Source organism: Phascolarctos cinereus, unplaced genomic scaffold (assembly GCF_003287225.1).
Source record: "Phascolarctos cinereus isolate Bilbo 61053 unplaced genomic scaffold, phaCin_HiC Scaffold_726;HRSCAF=1367, whole genome shotgun sequence".
Lineage (NCBI taxonomy): Eukaryota > Metazoa > Chordata > Mammalia > Diprotodontia > Phascolarctidae > Phascolarctos > Phascolarctos cinereus.
The window spans coordinates 302,558,404-302,583,549 of record NW_027556098.1 but is presented as its reverse complement, the minus strand read 5'-3'; the positions used below and the strand labels follow the sequence as shown (position 1 = coordinate 302,583,549).

General features: G+C 39.5%; 1 protein-coding gene across 1 annotated transcript; it reads left to right on the top strand.

Moving 5' to 3' along the window:
- The first annotated feature begins 3,649 nt into the window (after positions 1-3,649).
- On the top strand, positions 3,650-6,968 carry LOC144458198 (uncharacterized). Its single transcript, XM_078156846.1, has 2 exons — positions 3,650-4,787; positions 5,278-6,968. Exons 1-2 carry the CDS (start codon positions 3,796-3,798, stop codon positions 5,306-5,308), a joined length of 1,023 nt encoding a protein of 340 aa, XP_078012972.1. The 5' UTR covers positions 3,650-3,795; the 3' UTR covers positions 5,309-6,968.
- The last annotated feature ends 18,178 nt before the right edge of the window (positions 6,969-25,146 follow it).

Here is a 25,146-nt window from a genome sequence, read left to right as displayed (position 1 = left end):
GTAGCTAACATCTGATCCAGTTAGGAGGATTTGGGAAATCAATATGGCAGAGTAGAAAAAATTCTGGATTTGGAATCTGAGAACCCTGGCTCTGCTACTCCCTACCTGTGTGAATATGGACATGTAACTTAACCTCTCTGGATCTAAATTGCCAAAATGGCAGAGTAAGCAATGAATCATTGTCCCTCTCTCATACTGACCTCTGAAAAAAACCACAAAATAGCACCCCAGGAAAAATCATGGAATAGTGGAGCCAGCAGAAAAAGCATAGCCTGAGAAACTTGGAAGATTGGCAAGAAAGCTCCATCTCACTCAGGTAAAAGGGAAGCACACTCCAGGACTGGAAGCATTCTAGCAAACTAGCAACAAGCCCTACCTCAACATAGCAGTGGGAGATCCTGAGCACCAGGATGGTAGAGCAGGCAAATGCCAACACTGGGACACCCAGGTACCTTAGCATGGCCAAGGGAACTGGCAGACTCCAGCTCAGAGAACCATGTGCTTCAGTGCAGCCCTGGATGGGCAGGCATCCTCTGGCTGCTGGACCTCCCCATGCTTTGGCATAGCCCCAGTCTGACAGGCATCCCCCAGTGGCCAGACCTCCACATGCTTCAGTCTAGCCCCAGGGAAATGCAGAAAAATTCTACCTGGCCTCAGCACGCAGCAGCCACCATCACCAGCTCCAGTTCAGCAACAGGTAAGTTACCAGAGCCCTACAGCCTCCAGTTGCCAGTACCTGAGGCCCCAGGACACAAAGCCAGTGACAGGCCCCTGGTTCCCAGCTCAAGAAGCTTGGGAGAGTGCCCCCTGTGCCCCAGAAGCAGAGATCAACCTTAAAAGCCAGGAAAAAGAGAAACACCATGAGCAAAAAAGCAATAACAACAACAACAAAAACTGACTGTAGAGAATTATTATGGTGACAGGGAAGATCAAAACACAAATTCAGAAATGGACAACATTGTCAACATACCCACATCTGAAACCCAAAGGGGAATATGAATTGGTCTCAAGCCCAAAAAACCTTCTTGGAAGAGCTCAAGAAGGATTTTTTTTTTGGCTTTTTGGTGAGGCAATCAGGGTTAAGTAACTTGCCCAGAGTCACACAGCTAGTAAGTATCAAGTGTCTGAGGTTGTCAAGAAGGATTTTAAAAGTCAAATAAGAGAGGTAGAAGAAAAAATGGGAAAAAGAATGAGAGGTATGCAAGAGAGAGTCAACAGCTTGGAAAAGGAAGTACAAAAATTGACTATAGAAAGCGAGTCCTTAAAAAATACAATCGGCCAAATGGAAAAAAAGTACACTGAAGGAAACAGCTTTTTAAACAATACAATTGGCCAAATGGAAAAGGAGGCACAGAAACTCGCTGAAGAGAAGAACTCCTTAAAAAGTAGACTTGGCCAAATGGAAAAGGAGGTACAAAAGCTAACTGAAGAAAACAATTTGTTAGAAATTAGAATTGGGCAAGTGGAAGCTAATGACTATATGAAACATCATCAAACAAAATCAAAAGAATGAAAAAGTAGAAGAAAACATAAAATACCTCATTGGAAAAAAACAACTGACCTGGAAAATAGATCCAGGAGAGATCATTTAAGAATTATTGGTCTCCCTGAACGGCATCTTTCAAGAAATCATCAAGGAAAATTGCCCTGAGGTCCTAGAGCCAGAGAATAAATTAGTCATCAAAAAAAGATACCAATCACCTCATTTGAAAGAGATCCCAAATTGAAAATGCCAAGGAATATTGTAGCCAAATTCCAGAATTATCAGGTGAAATGGAAATTGGAAATTCCCCTTTAAATTAATAAGATCACTCAAATAAATAGGTTCAGTTCAAATCTCGGTCATGACCGTTCCATATCTCCTGAGTGTTCTTGGCCTAGCATTCCAGGAACTAGCCATTCCTAGGTCACGTTGACATGGAGGGTCGGCTCCTCTCCTTGTGAGACGTGATGTTATTAAAAAACAAAATACCAAGCCTCAGGCGGATGGGAGCGTGGCTAAGGTCAGATGTGTATTGGACAAACCATGAATAGCGCAAGCATCAAAAAGGGCTTCTTGGCCCCAAGCCTTCTTTGTTTAGAACAATATAAAAACACTGCGTCCTGTAAGCCCGCTGAGCCTCACCCGCGGGAAGGACGCTTCGCCCGGGAAAATCTTTACACAATTCAAGTTTGTACTGGCTGCAACGGGGCTCCCAGCCGTTGATTGACTTTGGAGGTTCCCTTGAATTGGTGATGTATTCTCTTCCATTACCGACTCTCTTGATCGGTGCTATATTATTGATTGTTCTTATTATTTATGCTTTCTATGCAAATTCAAACTATCTGTGCTTTGCTTCTTCTAAATAAATTATCTATTTCCTATTATTTTCTGGTGCATTGGAGAGTGTCATTTATAGGAGCGAATCCGAACCTCACTAAATCCTATTAATACAAAATTGGCGTCACGAACAGGATTCGCTGTATAAATGCCTTTCTTTAAGAGAAATGTTGAGCCCCGGGCTCCGGTAGAGGTCCCCGGTTGGGAGGACCCTCCGTTTTCCTCGCTCGCAAAAACCTGGTCACAGTGTACAGGACCTAGTGAGGATTGGGGGTGTTGGGGGTTCTCGTTTGGGGTGCGACGGATGGGCCGGTTGCCAGCAGGGATAATGGGGGGATACGACCAGTACATCATTTCCCTCCCTTTTGGGTTGTTTGCAGCCAGACAGCCAAAGGCTGCAGCAGGACTCTGAAAAGTTGCCTTCATTCTCCCCCTCTCCCTCCCCAGGTAACAGCAGCTTCAAAGCAGTGCGTGGATGGGAGAGGGAAAGAGAGAAGAATACTTTATTACTTAGGTTATATGGTTGGTAGAGGGCAAGTTGGGAAGGATTGTTGAAGTGTTAGGTCAGAATTAGAAAGGAATGAGATATGTACAGGTTTTAAGGGGATTTTAAATCATTAGAAAGAAAGGCAAGGAAGTTTAAGCATGTAGGAGAGAGGAGTGTGTGTAGAAAATTTGAAGGGTGAGTAAAAGGAAAGTGCATGCTGTAATAGCTGTAGCAAATATGAATTGGGACCCTGATACTTGGGAAGGTGATATTTGGGATGAAGATGATGATAGGTGGGGGGAAGTAATAGAGGAAGATGTTCCGGATGTTGTAGACGGGGAAGCTCGGCCGATAGATAGGAGAAAAGCCGAAAAGGAGGGAGCTAACCCACCCCGGGTGACTGAAATCACGGAAGATTACTCCCAAAGAGAAATTACTGATTTGCTTAGTAGGTTTTCACAGCGATCAGGAGAGCCTGCAATCTCCTGGCTTGTAAGATTAAGTGATGGGGGAGCTGGAGGAGTGTGGCTAGACCCCAAGGATTGTCTAAAATTTTTGAGTTTGACCTCTATATTTTAATACAGGCAGAGAATAAAGAGGTGGTAGAGAAAAGATTAACTCAACTAATAGAACATATGAAGGAGAAGGGATGGGAGATTAATCCTGATAAAATTCAAGGTCCAGCTCAAAGTGTGAAGTTTTTAGGAATAATTTGGAATAAGGGTCATAGAGAAATCCTCCCCAAGGCCAAGCAAAAAATATTAGATTTTTCACCTCCTAGGGACAAAAGAGAAGCTCAAAAGTTCGTTGGGTTGTTTGGTTTCTGGAGAATCACATTCCTCATTTAGGTCAGATTTTGAAGCCATTGTATAAAGTTACCCGGAAAAAGTATGCATTTGAATGGGGGGAAACAGAATCGAAAGCCTTTGAGGAAGCCAAAATAGCTATTCAAACTGCCCTGGATCTTTGGCCTGTACAGCCAGGGCCGATGGAATTGCAAGTTACAGTTTTGCATGGATATGCTGATTGGAGTTTATGGCAAAAACAACAGGGCAGGAATGTTCCTTTAGGATTTTGGTCGCGGAAACTGCCACCTGCTGGCCAAAATTATACTCCTTTTGAACAACAATTATTGGCTGCATATTGGGCCCTGGTAGAGACAGAACATTTAACTTTAAACCATGAAGTTGTATTGAGGCCAGCCATACCCATTATGAGTTGGATTATGGGGACCCCCGCCTCACATAAAATAGGACATGCCCAAGAATCATCAATTATTAAATGGAAATGGTATTTGCAAAATAGAGTCAAGACAGGCAGATCGGGTATTTCCACCTTGCATGAAAAGGTATTAGAATTACCAAAACATTCAAATGATATTGATATACCACCAAAGTCTTATGATCAATCACCTGTTTCTTGGAATAATGGATATGATTCTCTAACCCCCGAGCAGAAGAAGCATGCTTGGTTTACTGATGGCTCGGCTAAATATATAGGATCTAAGCGATGTTGGAAAGCTGTAGCCTATAACCCTTCATGCAATACTATTTTGGAAAGCTCTGGTGAAGGCCAGAGTAGCCAATGGGCCGAATTAGTGGCTGTCTATCAAGTAATTCAAAAGGAACAAGGTGGCCAATGTCATATATATACTGATTCCTGGGCCGTAGCCAATGGCCTAGCAGTTTGGATGCCAATTTGGAAGAAACACGAATGGAAAATTAGAGACAAAGATGTGTGGGGAAAAGAATTATGGGAACAAATATGGGAATGGTGTCAATGTACTAATGTATCTGTATTTCATGTAGATGCCCATGTGAATCAAGATTCTGTGGAACGTGAGTATAATGCCCGTGCTGATGAATTATCCAAACTTCAAGGAAAAGCTTTAAAGGTCACCCCCAGAGAGGAAAATGAAACACAATTAGGAAAATGGGTCCATATCACCGCAGGACATCTTGGCGCTCTTGCATCTTACAGGTGGGCATTAGACAGAGGGATTAACATACCTCTGGATCTATTTAAGCAAATAGTACAAAACTGCATACAATGTCAATTATTTGCTCATCGGCCTGTGCCGAAGAAAATCACTGGAGAATTGGCTAGAGGGTCTTTACCTGCTCAAATTTGGCAAATAGACTATATTGGACCATTACCTGTTAGTCAGGGGTGTCAATATGCCTGCACTTGTGTGGACACCTACTCTGGGTATTAGTTGCCTGCCCCTATAAACGGGCTACCCAGAAAAACACTTGTAAAACCCTAGATATTATTTCTCTTTATTATGGGACCCCCCTACAAATACAGAGTGATAATGGTACTAAAGTTTGGATAAAGAAGCATCAATCTGATAGACCAAGGCCAGCTGAGCTCATAGCACAAGGAAACACTAATACTGCCATAGTAGTATACCCTGGTGATGATAAGTGGTATCATGTCCCACTAACCCAAATGTTTTTGCGAAATTAAGTGTTTTACAGTGTTTGCCTGCTATACGCTAACTATGGCATGGACTCCAGGTATTCCAGTGGGAAATCCTCAGCAAGGACCGCGTACTGATTCCATCTACGGTGGTGAAAACAACACCCAGATCATGAATTGGTCATACCCATTCAACGTAGAAGTTTGGGACGCCCCTTTATTTCCCCTAATGAGAATCAATTTAACTAGTTTTAATCTAACTGTAACCGCAGCAAACGGTACCAATATATCCTGTACCCTTACAAGTTGGCCACCTAGTCCATATTTTCCTAAAAGGTTAAGATCTGTAACATATAATTGGACACAAGTAAACTCCACCTACACTGTCTCACTATCACAAGCGGACGACAGAAAATATTTTTATTGTCGTAACACCTCCAATGGGCTGTATGAAGAATATCTAAACCAATTAGTATGGGTTGTACCTGTGACTCCGAAACCCCTGGAATAATTCGTGTCCCGCTCATGTACTAACACCTCTATCTTGCAACACAAAATAGTGTTTCATTATAATGTAACTTTTCCCTCTTTAGAAAGTTGTGTCAGGAAAAAAAGAGCTTGGTATGATACATTACTTGGTGGTGCAGGAACTGGTTTGGGTATAGTTAATTCTATAGACCTTGAGACCTTGGCTAGCAGACTGCGCAGTGCTGGACAAGATGTTTCTCAAGCTTTGACTGTGAATGCCCAATGGTTACCCACAACGATCCTGCCACACCAAAATACATTACAATATCAAGGCCAATTTTTACAAGTCTTTAATAATAGCATCCTCGTTAATTTACACCTTATGAAAAACATTGGTGTTTTATTTAATTGGACTAAATGTTCCTTGCAAAACTTATATACCCTCATACAGAAGGAAAATGCCCAAAGATTACTACAGGAAGGTAACTCTCACATATGGAACGATATACTTGACTTGTCAGATGTATGGAAAAAGCAAAAACCTGAGAATGCTAGATGCACTCCACTTTGGTGCGCTGGAACTATTATACTCTACCAAGTTAAAACTTGGACTGTTATGTGTCAATTTCATGTAATACCTTTTGTCTTACATAAATACTTTGCTTTACCTCATATCTATGGAAACTATATAGATTGGTATAATGTAACTCATACTCTGTCTGATTGTGTTGTAACTAATGGAGGGATTGTTTGTGGGATGATGACTCGGCAGATGGAACCCTGCCTTCTCTCACATTCATCCAATTTGTGTGATCTAACTTTATACCCAGTGAGTAACTTTTCTATGATATATGAAGTATCTACTCAATATGTTTGTATAGCCTCTAATAATCACTCTGACCTTCTATCTGTAGATATTACTACTGTTCCATTTTCTGGTTGCTTATCCAATGTATCTTTCCTACGCTGGCAAGGAAATGATTTTTACTTTCCACCAGACACTAACCTAGTTAAAAATTTTGCTTGGGTACCCCAATCTTTGCCTCTACCTCATGTGTCTCTATCTCTATATCCCCTTATGAACATCTTGAATCAGTCGACTGAAATCAAAAAGTTATTAGAGTCCAACCAACGCGCGTTAAATGAACATCGAATACAGACTCTTATAGCTGCAGGAAGACTAGTCGAAGCTTCTCATTTAGTGATCTCAGATACTAATCATCATTGGTATGATTTTCTTTTTAAATCTCCTACTGCTACTATGTATTTTAATTCCTTAGCTACCCCCATACTACTACTTGCTTTGTTCTTTTTATGTCTTTGTATATGCAATTGTTGTATGTATACCAAAATACGCACTATATACACTCATGTCACACCTTTGCCCCTCACCTATTATTCTCATGATCTTAAGGCCAAGTGAAATGGAAATTGGAAATTCCCCTTTAAATTAATAAGATCACTCAAATAAATAGGTTCAGTTCAAATCTCGGTCATGACCGTTCCATATCTCCTGAGTGTTCTTGGCCTAGCATTCCAGGAACTAGCCATTCCTAGGTCACGTTGACATGGAGGGTTGGCTCCTCTCCTTGTGAGACGTGATGTTATTAAAAAACAAAATACCAAGCCTCAGGCGGATGGGAGCGTGGCTAAGGTCAGATGTGTATTGGACAAACCATGAATAGCGCAAGCATCAAAAAGGGCTTCTTGGCCCCAAGCCTTCTTTGTTTAGAACAATATAAAAACACTGCGTCCTGTAAGCCCGCTGAGCCTCACCCGCGGGAAGGACGCTTCGCCCGGGAAAATCTTTACACAATTCAAGTTTGTACTGGCTGCAACGGGGCTCCCAGCCGTTGATTGACTTTGGAGGTTCCCTTGAATTGGTGATGTATTCTCTTCCATTACCGACTCTCTTGATCGGTGCTATATTATTGATTGTTCTTATTATTTATGCTTTCTATGCAAATTCAAACTATCTGTGCTTTGCTTCTTCTAAATAAATTATCTATTTCCTATTATTTTCTGGTGCATTGGAGAGTGTCATTTATAGGAGCGAATCCGAACCTCACTAAATCCTATTAATACAAAATTGGCGTCACGAACAGGATTCGCTGTATAAATGCCTTTCTTTAAGAGAAATGTTGAGCCCCGGGCTCCGGTAGAGGTCCCCGGTTGGGAGGACCCTCCGTTTTCCTCGCTCGCAAAAACCTGGTCACAGTGTACAGGACCTAGTGAGGATTGGGGGTGTTGGGGGTTCTCGTTTGGGGTGCGACGGATGGGCCGGTTGCCAGCAGGGATAATGGGGGGATACGACCAGTACATCATTTCCCTCCCTTTTGGGTTGTTTGCAGCCAGACAGCCAAAGGCTGCAGCAGGACTCTGAAAAGTTGCCTTCATTCTCCCCCTCTCCCTCCCCAGGTAACAGCAGCTTCAAAGCAGTGCGTGGATGGGAGAGGGAAAGAGAGAAGAATACTTTATTACTTAGGTTATATGGTTGGTAGAGGGCAAGTTGGGAAGGATTGTTGAAGTGTTAGGTCAGAATTAGAAAGGAATGAGATATGTACAGGTTTTAAGGGGATTTTAAATCATTAGAAAGAAAGGCAAGGAAGTTTAAGCATGTAGGAGAGAGGAGTGTGTGTAGAAAATTTGAAGGGTGAGTAAAAGGAAAGTGCATGCTGTAATAGCTGTAGCAAATATGAATTGGGACCCTGATACTTGGGAAGGTGATATTTGGGATGAAGATGATGATAGGTGGGGGGAAGTAATAGAGGAAGATGTTCCGGATGTTGTAGACGGGGAAGCTCGGCCGATAGATAGGAGAAAAGCCGAAAAGGAGGGAGCTAACCCACCCCGGGTGACTGAAATCACGGAAGATTACTCCCAAAGAGAAATTACTGATTTGCTTAGTAGGTTTTCACAGCGATCAGGAGAGCCTGCAATCTCCTGGCTTGTAAGATTAAGTGATGGGGGAGCTGGAGGAGTGTGGCTAGACCCCAAGGATTGTCTAAAATTTTTGAGTTTGACCTCTATATTTTAATACAGGCAGAGAATAAAGAGGTGGTAGAGAAAAGATTAACTCAACTAATAGAACATATGAAGGAGAAGGGATGGGAGATTAATCCTGATAAAATTCAAGGTCCAGCTCAAAGTGTGAAGTTTTTAGGAATAATTTGGAATAAGGGTCATAGAGAAATCCTCCCCAAGGCCAAGCAAAAATATTAGATTTTTCACCTCCTAGGGACAAAAGAGAAGCTCAAAAGTTCGTTGGGTTGTTTGGTTTCTGGAGGAATCACATTCCTCATTTAGGTCAGATTTTGAAGCCATTGTATAAAGTTACCCGGAAAAAGTATGCATTTGAATGGGGGGAAACAGAATCGAAAGCCTTTGAGGAAGCCAAAATAGCTATTCAAACTGCCCTGGATCTTTGGCCTGTACAGCCAGGGCCGATGGAATTGCAAGTTACAGTTTTGCATGGATATGCTGATTGGAGTTTATGGCAAAAACAACAGGGCAGGAATGTTCCTTTAGGATTTTGGTCGCGAAACTGCCACCTGCTGGCCAAAATTATACTCCTTTTGAACAACAATTATTGGCTGCATATTGGGCCCTGGTAGAGACAGAACATTTAACTTTAAACCATGAAGTTGTATTGAGGCCAGCCATACCCATTATGAGTTGGATTATGGGGACCCCCGCCTCACATAAAATAGGACATGCCCAAGAATCATCAATTATTAAATGGAAATGGTATTTGCAAAATAGAGTCAAGACAGGCAGATCGGGTATTTCCACCTTGCATGAAAAGGTATTAGAATTACCAAAACATTCAAATGATATTGATATACCACCAAAGTCTTATGATCAATCACCTGTTTCTTGGAATAATGGATATGATTCTCTAACCCCCGAGCAGAAGAAGCATGCTTGGTTTACTGATGGCTCGGCTAAATATATAGGATCTAAGCGATGTTGGAAAGCTGTAGCCTATAACCTTCATGCAATACTATTTTGGAAAGCTCTGGTGAAGGCCAGAGTAGCCAATGGGCCGAATTAGTGGCTGTCTATCAAGTAATTCAAAAGGAACAAGGTGGCCAATGTCATATATATATACTGATTCCTGGGCCGTAGCCAATGGCCTAGCAGTTTGGATGCCAATTTGGAAGAAACACGAATGGAAAATTAGAGACAAAGATGTGTGGGGAAAAGAATTATGGGAACAAATATGGGAATGGTGTCAATGTACTAATGTATCTGTATTTCATGTAGATGCCCATGTGAATCAAGATTCTGTGGAACGTGAGTATAATGCCCGTGCTGATGAATTATCCAAACTTCAAGGAAAAGCTTTAAAGGTCACCCCCAGAGAGGAAAATGAAACACAATTAGGAAAATGGGTCCATATCACCGCAGGACATCTTGGCGCTCTTGCATCTTACAGGTGGGCATTAGACAGAGGGATTAACATACCTCTGGATCTATTTAAGCAAATAGTACAAAACTGCATACAATGTCAATTATTTACTCATCGGCCTGTGCCGAAGAAAATCACTGGAGAATTGGCTAGAGGGTCTTTACCTGCTCAAATTTGGCAAATAGACTATATTGGACCATTACCTGTTAGTCAGGGGTGTCAATATGCCTGCACTTGTGTGGACACCTACTCTGGGGTATTAGTTGCCTGCCCCTATAAACGGGCTACCCAGAAAAACACTTGTAAAACCCTAGATATTATTTCTCTTTATTATGGGACCCCCCTACAAATACAGAGTGATAATGGTACTAAAGTTTGGATAAAGAAGCATCAATCTGATAGACCAAGGCCAGCTGAGCTCATAGCACAAGGAAACACTAATACTGCCATAGTAGTATACCCTGGTGATGATAAATGGTATCATGTCCCACTAACCCAAATGTTTTTGCGAAATTAAGTGTTTTACAGTGTTTGCCTGCTATACGCTAACTATGGCATGGACTCCAGGTATTCCAGTGGGAATCCTCAGCAAGGACCATGTACTGATTCCATCTACGTGGTGAAAACAACACCCAGATCATGAATTGGTCATACCCATTCAACGTAGAAGTTTGGGACGCCCCTTTATTTCCCCTAATGAGAATCAATTTAACTAGTTTTAATCTAACTGTAACTGCAGCAAACGGTACCAATATATCCTGTACCCTTACAAGTTGGCCACCTAGTCCATATTTTCCTAAAAGGTTAAGATCTGTAACATATAATTGGACACAAGTAAACTCCACCTACACTGTCTCACTATCACAAGCGGACGACAGAAAATATTTTTATTGTCGTAACACCTCCAATGGGCTGTATGAAGAATATCTAAACCAATTAGTATGGGTTGTACCTGTGACTCCGAAACCCCTGGAATAATTCGTGTCCCGCTCATGTACTAACACCTCTATCTTGCAACACAAAATAGTGTTTCATTATAATGTAACTTTTCCCTCTTTAGAAAGTTGTGTCAGGAAAAAAAGAGCTTGGTATGATACATTACTTGGTGGTGCAGGAACTGGTTTGGGTATAGTTAATTCTATAGACCTTGAGACCTTGGCTAGCAGACTGCGCAGTGCTGGACAAGATGTTTCTCAAGCTTTGACTGTGAATGCCCAATGGTTACCCACAACGATCCTGCCACACCAAAATACATTACAATATCAAGGCCAATTTTTACAAGTCTTTAATAATAGCATCCTCGTTAATTTACACCTTATGAAAAACATTGGTGTTTTATTTAATTGGACTAAATGTTCCTTGCAAAACTTATATACCCTCATACAGAAGGAAAATGCCCAAAGATTACTACAGGAAGGTAACTCTCACATATGGAACGATATACTTGACTTGTCAGATGTATGGAAAAAGCAAAAACCTGAGAATGCTAGATGCACTCCACTTTGGTGCGCTGGAACTATTATACTCTACCAAGTTAAAACTTGGACTGTTATGTGTCAATTTCATGTAATACCTTTTGTCTTACATAAATACTTTGCTTTACCTCATATCTATGGAAACTATATAGATTGGTATAATGTAACTCATACTCTGTCTGATTGTGTTGTAACTAATGGAGGGATTGTTTGTGGGATGATGACTCGGCAGATGGAACCCTGCCTTCTCTCACATTCATCCAATTTGTGTGATCTAACTTTATACCCAGTGAGTAACTTTTCTATGATATATGAAGTATCTACTCAATATGTTTGTATAGCCTCTAATAATCACTCTGACCTTCTATCTGTAGATATTACTACTGTTCCATTTTCTGGTTGCTTATCCAATGTATCTTTCCTACGCTGGCAAGGAAATGATTTTTACTTTCCACCAGACACTAACCTAGTTAAAAATTTTGCTTGGGTACCCCAATCTTTGCCTCTACCTCATGTGTCTCTATCTCTATATCCCCTTATGAACATCTTGAATCAGTCGACTGAAATCAAAAAGTTATTAGAGTCCAACCAACGCGCGTTAAATGAACATCGAATACAGACTCTTATAGCTGCAGGAAGACTAGTCGAAGCTTCTCATTTAGTGATCTCAGATACTAATCATCATTGGTATGATTTTCTTTTTAAATCTCCTACTGCTACTATGTATTTTAATTCCTTAGCTACCCCCATACTACTACTTGCTTTGTTCTTTTTATGTCTTTGTATATGCAATTGTTGTATGTATACCAAAATACGCACTATATACACTCATGTCACACCTTTGCCCCTCACCTATTATTCTCATGATCTTAAGGCCAAGTGAAATGGAAATTGGAAATTCCCCTTTAAATTAATAAGATCACTCAAATAAATAGGTTCAGTTCAAATCTCGGTCATGACCGTTCCATATCTCCTGAGTGTTCTTGGCCTAGCATTCCAGGAACTAGCCATTCCTAGGTCACGTTGACATGGAGGGTCGGCTCCTCTCCTTGTGAGACGTGATGTTATTAAAAAACAAAATACCAAGCCTCAGGCGGATGGGAGCGTGGCTAAGGTCAGATGTGTATTGGACAAACCATGAATAGCGCAAGCATCAAAAAGGGCTTCTTGGCCCCAAGCCTTCTTTGTTTAGAACAATATAAAAACACTGCGTCCTGTAAGCCCGCTGAGCCTCACCCGCGGGAAGGACGCTTCGCCCGGGAAAATCTTTACACAATTCAAGTTTGTACTGGCTGCAACGGGGCTCCCAGCCGTTGATTGACTTTGGAGGTTCCCTTGAATTGGTGATGTATTCTCTTCCATTACCGACTCTCTTGATCGGTGCTATATTATTGATTGTTCTTATTATTTATGCTTTCTATGCAAATTCAAACTATCTGTGCTTTGCTTCTTCTAAATAAATTATCTATTTCCTATTATTTTCTGGTGCATTGGAGAGTGTCATTTATAGGAGCGAATCCGAACCTCACTAAATCCTATTAATACATCAGGTCAAGGAGAAAATACTTCAAACAGCCAGTAAGAAACAATTTAAATATCATGGAACCATAGTCAGGGTTATTCAGGACCTTGAAATGTCTACAATAAAAGATTGAAGGGCTTGGAATATGATATTCTATAAGTCAAAGGAGCCTGGATTAACTACCAAGGATCAACTACCAAGAAAAATTAAACATAATCTTTCAGGGAAGGAGACAGACATTCAATGAAATAAGGGACTTCCAAACCTTCCTGATGAAAAGAGCAGAGCTCAACAGAAAATTTAATTTTCAAATACAAGACACAAAAAAGGCATAAAAAAGTAAACAGGAAAGAAAAAAAAAACATGTTATTCAATAAGGGCAAAGTGTTTATATCCCTACCTGGGAAGGTGATACTTGTAACACTTGAGAACTGCATCTTTATTACAGCATTTAGAAGGAGTATACATAGACAGAGGGCGTGGATATAAGTTGACTTTGATGTGATGATAAAAAAAATCTAATTAACTGGTGAAAAGGGATTGTACTGGGAGAAGAGGAAAGGAGGAAGCAGAAAAGGGTAAATAACATCATAGGAAGAAGTGCAAAGACCTATTACAGTAGAGGGAAAGAAGGAAGGGAGATGAGCATTGTTTGAACCTTACTCTCATCAGATTTGGCTCAAAGAAGGAATAACATATTCAAGTAGGTATAGAAATCTAACTTACCCTATAGGAAGTAGGAGAGGGAAGGGGATAGGAAAGAGAGGGGGCAGATAGAAGGGAAGGCAGATTGAGGCAGGCAGTGGTCAAAAGAAAAACTCTAGTGATGAGGGAAAGGGAGAAAAGAGAGAGCAAAGCATAAGTGGTTGGGGTGGGAGATAGGATGGAGAGAAAAACACAGATAGTAATCATAAATGTGAATGGGCTGAACTTTCCCATAAAACAGAAGTGGATAGCAAAGTGGATTAAAAAACATAAGCCTACCATATGCTGTTTACAAGAAACACATTTGAAGCAAAGGGATACACACAGAGTAAAGGTAAAGGCTAAAGTAGAATATATTATGCTTCAGCTAAAGTAAAAAAAGCAAAGGTAGCCAACCTGATCTCAGACAAAGCAAAAATAGATTTAATTAAAAGAGATAAGGAAGGAAACTACATCCTGCTAAAAGGTAGCACAGACAATGCAGTGATATCATTACTAAACATATATGCATCAAGTGGTGTAGCATCCAAATTCTTAGAGCAGAAATTAAGGAAGTTACAGGGAGAAATAGACAGCAAAACAATACTAGTGGGGGACCTCAACCTTCCCCTCTCAGAACTAAATAAATCTGACCACAAAATAAATAAAAAAGAAGTTAGGGAGGTGAACAGAATTTTAGAAAAGTTAGATATGGTTGACCACTGGAGAAAATTAAATGGAAACAGAAAGGAATATGCCTTTTTCTCAGTGATACATGGCAGCTATATAAAAACTGACCATGAATTAGGGCAGAAAAACCTTACAATTCAATGTGCAAAAGCAGAAATATTAAGTGCATCCTTTTGAGCTCATGATACAATAAAACCTACGTGTAATAAAGGGCCATGGAAAGATAGACTAAAAATTAATTGAAAACCAAAATCCTAATCCTAAAGAATGAGCAGGTCAGGGGCAGGTAGGTGACGCAGTGGATAGAGTACTGGCCCTGAAGTCAGGAGTACCTTAGTTCAAATCCAGCCTCAGACCAAACACTTGACACTTACAAGTTGTATGACCTTGGGCAAGTCACTTAACCCCAATTGCCTAAAAAAAATTAAAAAAAAAAGAATGAGTGGGTCGAACAACACAAATCATAGAAACAATTATTTTATCCAAGAGAATGACAATAATAAGACAACATAACAAAACTTATGGAATGCAGTGAAAATGGTTCTTAGAGGGATTTTTATATCTCCAAATGCTTACATGAATAAAGTAGAGAAAGAGAAGATCAATGAATTGACCATGCAACTAAAAAAGCTAGAAAAAGAACAAATTAAAAATCTTCAATTAAATACCAAACTAGAAATTCTGAAAACCAAAAGAGATATTAACAAAATTGAAATTAAGCAAAGTATTGAACTAATAAATAAAACTAAAAGCTGGTTTCTTAAAAAAAACTAATAAAATAGATAAACCTTTGGTTAATTTGATTTTTATAAAGAAGAAACCAAATTACCACTATCAAAAATGAAAAGAGTAAATTCACCACCAATAAAGAGGAAATTAAAACGATAATTAGGAACTATTTTTCCCAATTGTATGCCAATAAATTTGACAATCTTAGTGAAATGGATGAATATTTACAAAAATATAAATTGCCCAGATTAACAGAAGAGGAAATAAAATTCTTAAATAACCCCATTTCAGAAAAAAAAATTGAACAAGCCATCAATGAACTCCCTAAGAAAAAATCTCCAGGGCCAGATGGATTTACAAGTGAATTCTATCAAGCATTTAAAAAACAATTAATTCCAATTCCATATAAACTATTTGGGAAAATAGGTGAAGAAGGAGTCCTACCAAATTCTTTTTATGATACAAATATGGTGTATGGTATCACCAAATAGGTGATACCTAAACTGGGAAGAGCCAAAACAGAGGAGGAAAATTATAGACCCATTTCCCCAATGAATATAAATGCAAAAATTTTAAATAAAATATTAGCAAAGAGATTACAACTTAACATGAGGATAATACATTATGACCAGGTAGGATTTATACCAGGAATGCAGAGCGGTTCAATATTAGGAAAATAATTGACCACATCAACAACAAAACTAACAGAAATCATATGATTATCTCAATAGATGTAGAAAAAGCTTTTGACAAAATCCAATGCCCATTCCTATGAAAAACACAAGAGACCATAAGAATAAATGGAGTCTTCCTTAAAATAATTAGTAGCATCTATCTAAAACCTTCAGCAATCCCTCTACAACATCTCTTATCACTGTCTCCAGGTGGTACAGAGGTTAGAGTACAGGACTTAGAATCAGTGATCTGAGCTCAAATCCACCCTCTGACACTGACCAGCTGTTTGGACAAGTCACTTAACTTCTGTTGGCCTCAGTTTATTCATCTATAAAATATAGGATAATAACCATATTGTCCTCATAGAGTTATTGTGAGAATCACATGAGATAATATTTTTAAAGTACTTACTACACAGTAGGCACATAATAAAATACTTGTCTTCTTCCCCCCTTCTCTTTATTCACACAGCCTCTATGCCAGTGCAGGCCCTCCTCTCCACTCACCCGGATTACTGTGATAGCATCTGGTTAGTCTCCCTTTTTTCATTTTCTTCTTTTTCCAAACCATCCTCTGCATAGCTCCTAAGTTGATATTCCTAAAGCACAATTCTGAATATCCCAATCCCCTACTAAAAAGTTTTCAGCAGCCCGCTATTTAGATTTTCCTATATATCATATAGATTTTTATGTCAATATAGAAATACAGTTTTATCTATATAGATAGCTAGACATGGATGAGAGAGAGAGAGAGAGTGTGAGAGAGAGCGCCTTGTAGGCAATCTAGTCCAAAGCTCTATTTGTTGTTGTTGCTGCTACTGTTGTTGAGTCCTTTTCTGTCATGTCCCACTCTTTGTGATCTCATTTAAGGTTTTCTTGGCAAAACTACTCGAATGGTTTGCCATTTCCTTCTCCAGCTCATTTTACATATGAGGAAACTGAGGCAAGGAGGGTTGAGCGATTTGCCTAGGGTCACACAGCTAGTAAGTATCTGAGGCCAGATTTGAACATGGAAGATGAGTCTTCCTGACTCCAACCCCAGCATTCCATTGACTATACCACCTAGCTGCCACTCATTTTTACAAATAAGGACATTGAGGTCCAAAGAGGTTATGTTACTTGCTGAAAGTCACACAGCTGGTGAGTGATAGAGGTGAAATCTGGACCTAAGTCCTCTGACCCCAAATTCTACTACACTGTGCCTATTTGGTAGAAAATGTCAAGATAGTCTTTATATGCTAGGATTCAAAGCCAAAAGGCAGATGACTGAACTTTTACTCTTTGTGTGTGTACATTGGCATGCCTTGGGTCTCACAGTTGATCAGTGCTAAGTGCCGTCCCAGAGAGTGTTCAAAGTTAATCAATATCTCTGGAAAATATAAGGGGACCTAAGATATAATTTAAAATAAAAGGGAACCATTTCCCTAAGCCTCCAACATTTCTCTCAGGTTAGTAGAATACAGATCAAACTTCATCTTCCCTCCTCCCACAGCCAGGACTTCTTAAATGCCTCCCTACAAGAAGCAGTCTTTTATTATGTTTTGTATTGTCTATGATTGTCTTTAAGCAACCCCAAAGATATCCAAGATATCTAAGAAGGGATGTTACAGGGAATAACAAGCTATAGAATATTCCTAAGGGGAAAGGAAGAAGTCTATTTCCCTTGTAGGTTTTGCAGAAATGTTTCTTAGCATTAAGCCCAAAGCAGTAGTAATCAGTAGAGCAGTCATCTGGTGTCATCATGGGAACAGCTGGGTTGAATAGCCATCCCTGAAGGAGCTCCTGCTCTTAAGAACATCCCATTTTTCCTTTGGTTCAAGATCTGTGCCCATCACCGAAAAACCAATGTGGGCTCTGATCACTCAATGTTGGAGTCTGGGCTCCCAACAACCGCTGTGATCAGACAGTGGCTGAGTGATGGTGACTCATGAGGCAGAGCACCAGGACAATGCTGGCTTCGTAAAGAGCTTGAGCCTGTCAACCACCGGAATGGCAAATGTTTCACGGTGTTTCCCCAGAGTCCAGGCCAAAGGAAGGATGGCAAGGCTGAGCTGTCCGTATAGCACTGACTGGTCTGGCTGTGCTTAGTGGTGTGTCCAAAGGTCTCTTCTGGGATAGACTGGCTTCTGAGGGAACAGTCAAATACGTGGACTGTTTTCTAAAACTCCTTTTATAGAACTTGCTTATATTCTCTCTTGTTTATGCCTTCGTTTTTGCTGGGCCAGTTCATCCAAGTGGCAAAGGCAGCTACGTTGGACACTGGATAATGTGAGGGCTGGTGTCATGAAGACCTAAGTTTAAATCCAACCTTAGATACTTACTAGATGTGTGACCCTGGACAAGTAACTTAACCTCTGTCTGCCTTGGTTTCCTCAACTACAAAATCAGTAAAATATCTCTGAGGATTGTTGTGAGGATCAAATGAGATAATACTTGTAAAGCACAGTGCCTGACACGTACTAAACACAACATAAATGCTTATTCCGTTCCCCTTCCTTGCAAACGGTCACTCTATTTCCCAACCGTATGCTGTGATAAAGTTTTAGGATGCTTTTTTAAATAAAAGCTGGTCAGTACTGGTCTGCCTCAGGAAAGGTCTGAGCTTTCCAGAAAAACATCTGGAATTGTGAAAGTCAGGAGAAAGCTCCCATTTTCCTGAAGCTGAAAAAAAGCACAATCCCCTAAGGAAGAGGTCTCTGTGGGAGGAAACAAAGAAATCTGGAGGGAAGTGCTGTCTTCATTGAACTCTCACTGAAGAATGAGATGGCAGTAGGCCAGAGGGAGAGGTGTGGGGTGGATTGTAAGAGAAAGAATGGCCTGCCCACATTGCCTGAGATGTCACATTTTTCACACTTCCCTGGATACAAACTCTCAAAACAGCTGACCTAACAAACCCAAGGCATACTTTAAAATGGCAGGATGCAAAGACTAATTTATTAGACATAGGTTGTTCCAACTTGAGGCAAAAAATAAATTCTACTGCTTTGAACACATACACAGAACAAATATTGAGTAAATGTTTACTGGCTAGAGTAAAGGATCTAGAAGGTAGCAATCTGAATTCTGTTTGAAACTGACCTCCTCATTTACTATTCCATTTAAATTTCCTCATCTAGAAAATGGGCATGAAATCAAGATTCATGGGACCTAAGTATACTAGAACAACATTGAGACTCTAGGATTAGACAATGTCATATTACAAAATATGAAATACATAGAATAAGGAAGGCATAATTTTATTAGCAAGCCCTAGTTTTAATTCAGTTGCATTAGACTACAATTTATATTTAAATATACATCAGAATCCCCTAACTGCTCATGTGACTTTGGACAAGTCAGTTAACTGCTTCATTTCTTCACATCTAAATTGAGGTGGGTTGGTGGGTAAGATCTTTGATCTTTCTGTAAGACTACTATCAGTGACTAAATCAACACTCAAGTTATCGAACAAAGATGACATTTCAGCTTTCATTGTTTTCTATTTTCTGTTTTCAGGGGCGTAATTTGACCTGAATTTGCACCAAATAACCAGCTGCTTGATAATGAGGTTGAACTGTGATTAAATTTAGAGATCCTACACAGATGAACATCAGAATGGCACTTAACCATGAGAAAGCCTAAGTACCTTACACTTATCCCTAGCGTTAGCAGGGCTATGGTGATGACTTCATTCACTATATCAGAATTCGTGATTATTACTGTTTTGGATTGTAGAAGAGAAAGAGAAATAACAAAAAAAAATCATGAGGATGAAGGATTTTAAAGAAGATAAACCAATTATAGTCAACATTGGATCACCCACATTTTAAGGGCAAAATTTACTTTTGAAGTCACTGACATCATTATAAACAGAATATATGACATTATTTTTCATCTAGTCTTACTCCCTCATGTGGTGGCCTGTAGCCTAATTAGGGGCAAGGTAGGTAGGGTGGTCATCTAGACTTTGTAACTGGCAAATAGTTGACAAGTAAATAAAAATACAATAGAACATAGTTGAAGTTAACATATGGTTTTCTAAGTCAATATGCAGCCAGCAGGGATGCTTATACAATGGCCCCTATTTCTTTTTGAGTTTGACACCACCTACACAGGTGAAAACATTTCTCTCTCCTAATACAGAGAAGGTGTGAATCACAGTAGTTTGAGAGAAAAATTATGGCTGCTTCCTCAAGGCAGTCACATGAAAAAGAAACTTAGGCAGCAAGAAAAGCTCAGGGAGCTGTGCTAAGCATGAGAAAAGCTAGACAGCTTTTCATTTCCCTCCTGAGTGAACTGAGCTTTCATGGCACAGCTATATTGTTTTCTTTCAGGTGGTAAGAATCTCAGGAAGGAACCTAACCTCATTCAAATTTAAGTATGAAGCACACATTTCAAACCCAGCACAAATTCAAAAGAACAAATTTTCCAATTAATCACATCATCCAAGGGCATGCATAATTAAGAAACCGCTATGTAAGACTTGTTTTATGTCTTAGCAATACCAAACTTGTTCACATTCAAAACTGATGAGAGAGGGGAAGAAGTAAAGAAAACCCAATACTAACAGACTTGGTCTAGCAATCAGAGGACAGAACATTTGGAAGGAGAAGCTCTACTTCTGGCCTTGTCATAGACTTAGTATGACCTTGGGAAAGGGAGTTAGTTCTTTACTTCAGTTCAGCACAATTTTGCCAAAAATACAGAAAAAGGATTACAAATCAAAGGGGTTAGAAAAGATGTGACATATGGTCAAAGTTCTCTGGATTCCAGAAGACATTATTGAAGTAGAATGGTGTTTATTGTGAGAAGCGACATGAGACAGGATGGAAGGCCAGTCTTCAAGTCAGTGAGATCAGGGTTCAAATCTTACCCTCTGGTGATAGGCATGTGACTCTAGGTAAGTAATTTCTGAGTGGCCCAGGCCAGTCATCAATCTGTATTAGTGAGGAAACTTAGTGAGTTGTCTACACTGATGAAACCACAGGACCAAGTCCTTCGTTCCCAGATTATGTACTATTGTTGTTGTGTTGTTTCAGTCATTTCTGACTCTTCATGACCCCATTTGGGGATTATTCAAGCATTACACTTCAAAAACAATTGAGATCCAAAGATTATCCTCCTCCTAAAAACATAACTAGAAAATGTTCTGTGATCCAATATGGCTTCTCTCCCTGTTTCATTTCAATATTTTCCATTAATGACTTTTCTTCAGATTTTTCATTATGTAGGTATAATTATGGAGTAAAGTCTTGCCTGTCAACCAGTTTTGGCACCATAATACCCAAAGTACTTAGCTTTTCTAGATCCAATTCCTTTCTCTGTTAATGTCACCACAACCCTCAAAGTCGTCCAGGGTGCAAACCACAAAGTATGTTCTACTTCTTGCTTAATCATTCAACAAGTCTTACCAATTCTACCATTATAAGGAAGACAGAATATCACAGAATTTTAGAGGTGGATCATACCTGAGAAATCACCTAATCCAACAGCATTCATAATTTATAGATGATTAAAGGCCCAGGGAGATGAAATTATTTTGTTTAGTTTTCAGGGCCAAACAGCCAATAAATAGAAGAGCCTAGAACAAGACCCAGGTCTCCTGACTCTCAGTCCATTGCTCTGATCATTTCACCATAGTGTTTTCTACTATGTCTCTTACATCCAATTTCTCCTTTCAATTCCACTGGAATTACCCTTGTTCTTAGCTTTGTTGCCTCTTACCTAAACTTCTCCAACAATTTGCTAATTAATCTCCTGACTTCTTAATGTTTTCCCCATCTTCTTCCCCCACCCCCCAATCCTATGTAAAGCTGCCAGAGTATTCATCTTAAAACACTGCTTGGGCCATGCAACCCTGTTGCTCAAAATTCTTCAAAGGCTCACCAATCTCCTTACTATGTACCCAATAAAATTCAAATTCTATTCATGTCTCCCGGAATCTAACCCCAGACTATTTTTTGGGGGGGGGAGTGAGGCAAAGCAGGGTTAAGTGACTTGCCTAGGGTCACACACCTAGTAAGTGTCAAGGGTCTGAGGCTGGCTTTGAACTCCAGAGCTGGTGCTCCATTCATTGCACTACCTAGCTGCCCCTAGACTAAGTTTTTTCAGGCTAAACTCAAGTTTATAGTCTTGACAAACCAAATGCTCAAGACAAAACCAATCCCCCCCTCACCCCTGTCCACTTTGAGCTTTTCTGCCTCTGCACTCTTGTAGCTGTCTCAGCAAGGAAGCTTTTCCCTCATTATTTCCATCTGTCAGACTATTCCCTGTCACTCAGGACCTAGCACATGATGCTTATTATCTTGGGCAGTAACCCTAGACAAGTAGCTTAACCTCTCTGGGCCTCAGTTTCCTTTAAAATGAGGTCAAATTAGTGCAGTGGGAAAAATGCTAGTTATAAATTTCTACAGGATCTAAGGTCCAATCCTGCCTTTGACTCTTTCTGTGTGACTTTGTATAAGTCCCTTATCCTCCCTGGCCTTCCTTGTTCAGCACCTAGCTCAAAGTAATTTCTTTCTTTTGTGTTTTTTTTTAAATTACTAAAACTTAAATACACTGTAATAAAAGAAAAATATCTGAACAGTCTTTTATACCCTACTTTTACCTACTCCTTCCCCCTCTCCTCTAAAAATCCCTCCCATTCCCATTAATCTAAACACCCTTCTATACCCACCCTTTAATCTAATCCTTCATCCTCCCCTCTAGAGATCCCTTATCCTCTCCCGCTTCCCTATCTTCTTACTGTTTTATTTCTTTCTGTATTAGAAGACTTTTGGACTCCCCTAAGTAAATATGTATTGTTCCCTCTTGAATCCATTCCTGATGAAAGTAGGTTTCCAGAACTAGCAGCCCTCCTCCCTCATCTAATTCCTCTGTGTTGGTTCTTCCTCCCACACCTCATTTGTATAAGATAATTACTCTTTTTAACTATTCCCCAAAAACATTTACTCAGTATTTTTAAAAAAAATCATCCTTCATTTCCATTGTTCATTTACTTACTTCCAAACTCAAAGTCTGAAAACTGAAATGGGTCTCCTAGTGATTTAGTACAAATTAATCTAGCTCTAATGTAACAACAAAACTATAAAGAGAGAAAACATATGTGCCAAGCAGTCTTTCAACTTGATTAATTGCTGACATACATGAAGTTTGATGTGCTGAATTAAATATTGACATCAAGAAGACTAGTAATTGGACATAAATGACTATAAGATGAAATTGCCTTGAGACGAGGCCATACGGTTTAATGAAAAGATTGGGATTCAAAAGATATTCAAATCATGATTCTGCTTATTAGTACCTATTATTAATATTGTTTGGGAAAGTCATTTAGCCTCTCTGGACTCAGTTTCCCCATCTTCGAGGAGTGGTTGGACCAGACTAGTACTTTCTAGCTCTAAATCTATGATCTTTACCACAACATTAACAATAGAAAACCAATGGAAGGAAATATGTTCAACAAAGACAAAAATCTTTGTTCCCAAATTTTATCTAATTCTTTCATTTTCATCCATCATTATGGTGTGTTCTGTTTCAGTGTGTCTTCTCTGTTAAGGCAGAATTCCCCAGCAGATGGTGGAAACCTGTAAGACTTTAAGGAATTTTTCCTGGATCTATAATTTACCGTACAACCTAAGGCCACCAAAGAAACACATCAACTATCCACATTTTGTTACTTTTCAATTTTTTGACCGAAGTATAATGGCCTATAAATTATTTCCTAATTTATTTCTGTAATTGGCAACTGTGTGAACTAGGAGGCCAGTGGCAACAAGAGTTTTACAAGATCTATCTACAATTATATTTCCTTCCAGTAAATACTGACTGGGTTTTCTACTTTTTTTTTTAACAGGTAGCAGATAAACTTTTCTCTAGTAATTCTAATAGTGCCTTAGTTTAAAAATAAACAAACAAACCAAAGACAACCTAATTATTGCTCTTTTAAACTTTTTTTTAAGTAGTAGTAGATAAATTTTTCTCCAGTAAACTTACTAGTGCCTTAGTTTAAAAAATCTAATTATTCCAATGGAAGGGGGGGGAGGGAATGCTTTATTTACCTGCCCAATGAATTCCCAAACTAAGCTATTTTATGACTGATCTTTCTAATATGCTGGGAAACAAATAATTTTCAATTCCTTCATTCCACGAACATTTATTTTACTTGCTCTGTCCTCACTGTATGCACTAGGGGAGATACAAAGTTTGAATAAGAAAAGGTCCCTGCTTTAGTTGAATAATGTCATCTAATCTCTTCCCTTATTCTGAATTGAGTGAGACAATAGCCAGTGTTTTAATTTAACATTTCTATTCCCAATAATCATTTAAGTTGCTGAGGTATATGGCTTTGTTCAACTATTTGAATGAACTGACCAGTTGGTAAATTCCAGTAAACCAGATTTATGGAGAGACAACCACAGGATTTAAACCACTAGTTCCCAAACACTGTCTGGAAGTTAAAAAAAAAAAACAACTCAAAAAAACTCGGGCTACTAATTTCAACAAATTACTTGCCTCCTGTTACAATACAATCCTGAATCTAAGGGGAGATAAAGAATGAGAATAGATAGTATGGGTCTGAGCAAGAACACAGAGCGCTGTTCTGTTACTTAAAATTGTCCTCAACCAGGAAGAACGTTCTAAAAACGTACTATATATCATATGATAACTTAATCAGGTGTGTGAGTCCCTAACATTTTGTTATTGTTGTTGTTGTTGAGTTGTGTCTGACTCTTTGTGACCCCATTTTGGCATTTTCTTGGCAAAGATACTGGAATGGTTTGCCATGTTCTTCTCCAGCTCATTTTACAGATGGGGAACTGAAGCATACAGGATTAAATGACTCGGCCAGGGTCAAACAGCTAGCAAGAGTCTGAGGCCACGCTTGAACTCATGAAAATGTCTTCCTGATTCCAAGCCCAGTGCTCTATCTACTGCCTACCTAGCTGCCATCCCCAACATAGCATATACAAAATATCTACAAGACTTCAGGTATCTGTCATGTCCATAAAGTGCTACTTGTTTTTGTTCCAGTAGACAAACCTAAATCTTTTCAGGATCACAGATGTGGAGCTGGAAGGAACCCTTATGGGCCATCAAGTACAATCCTAATGTTGTACAAATGAGGGAATGGAAAGTCAGAGAATGTAAGTGTCTTGCCCAGGGTCACCCAATTAATGTATGAGATTGACTGGTAAGTCACGGAACATCTCCAGATCTCCATTTTCTCATCTACAGCCTAAAAGGGGTGGATTAGATAACATCTAAAGTTCCTAATTTTTTTCCA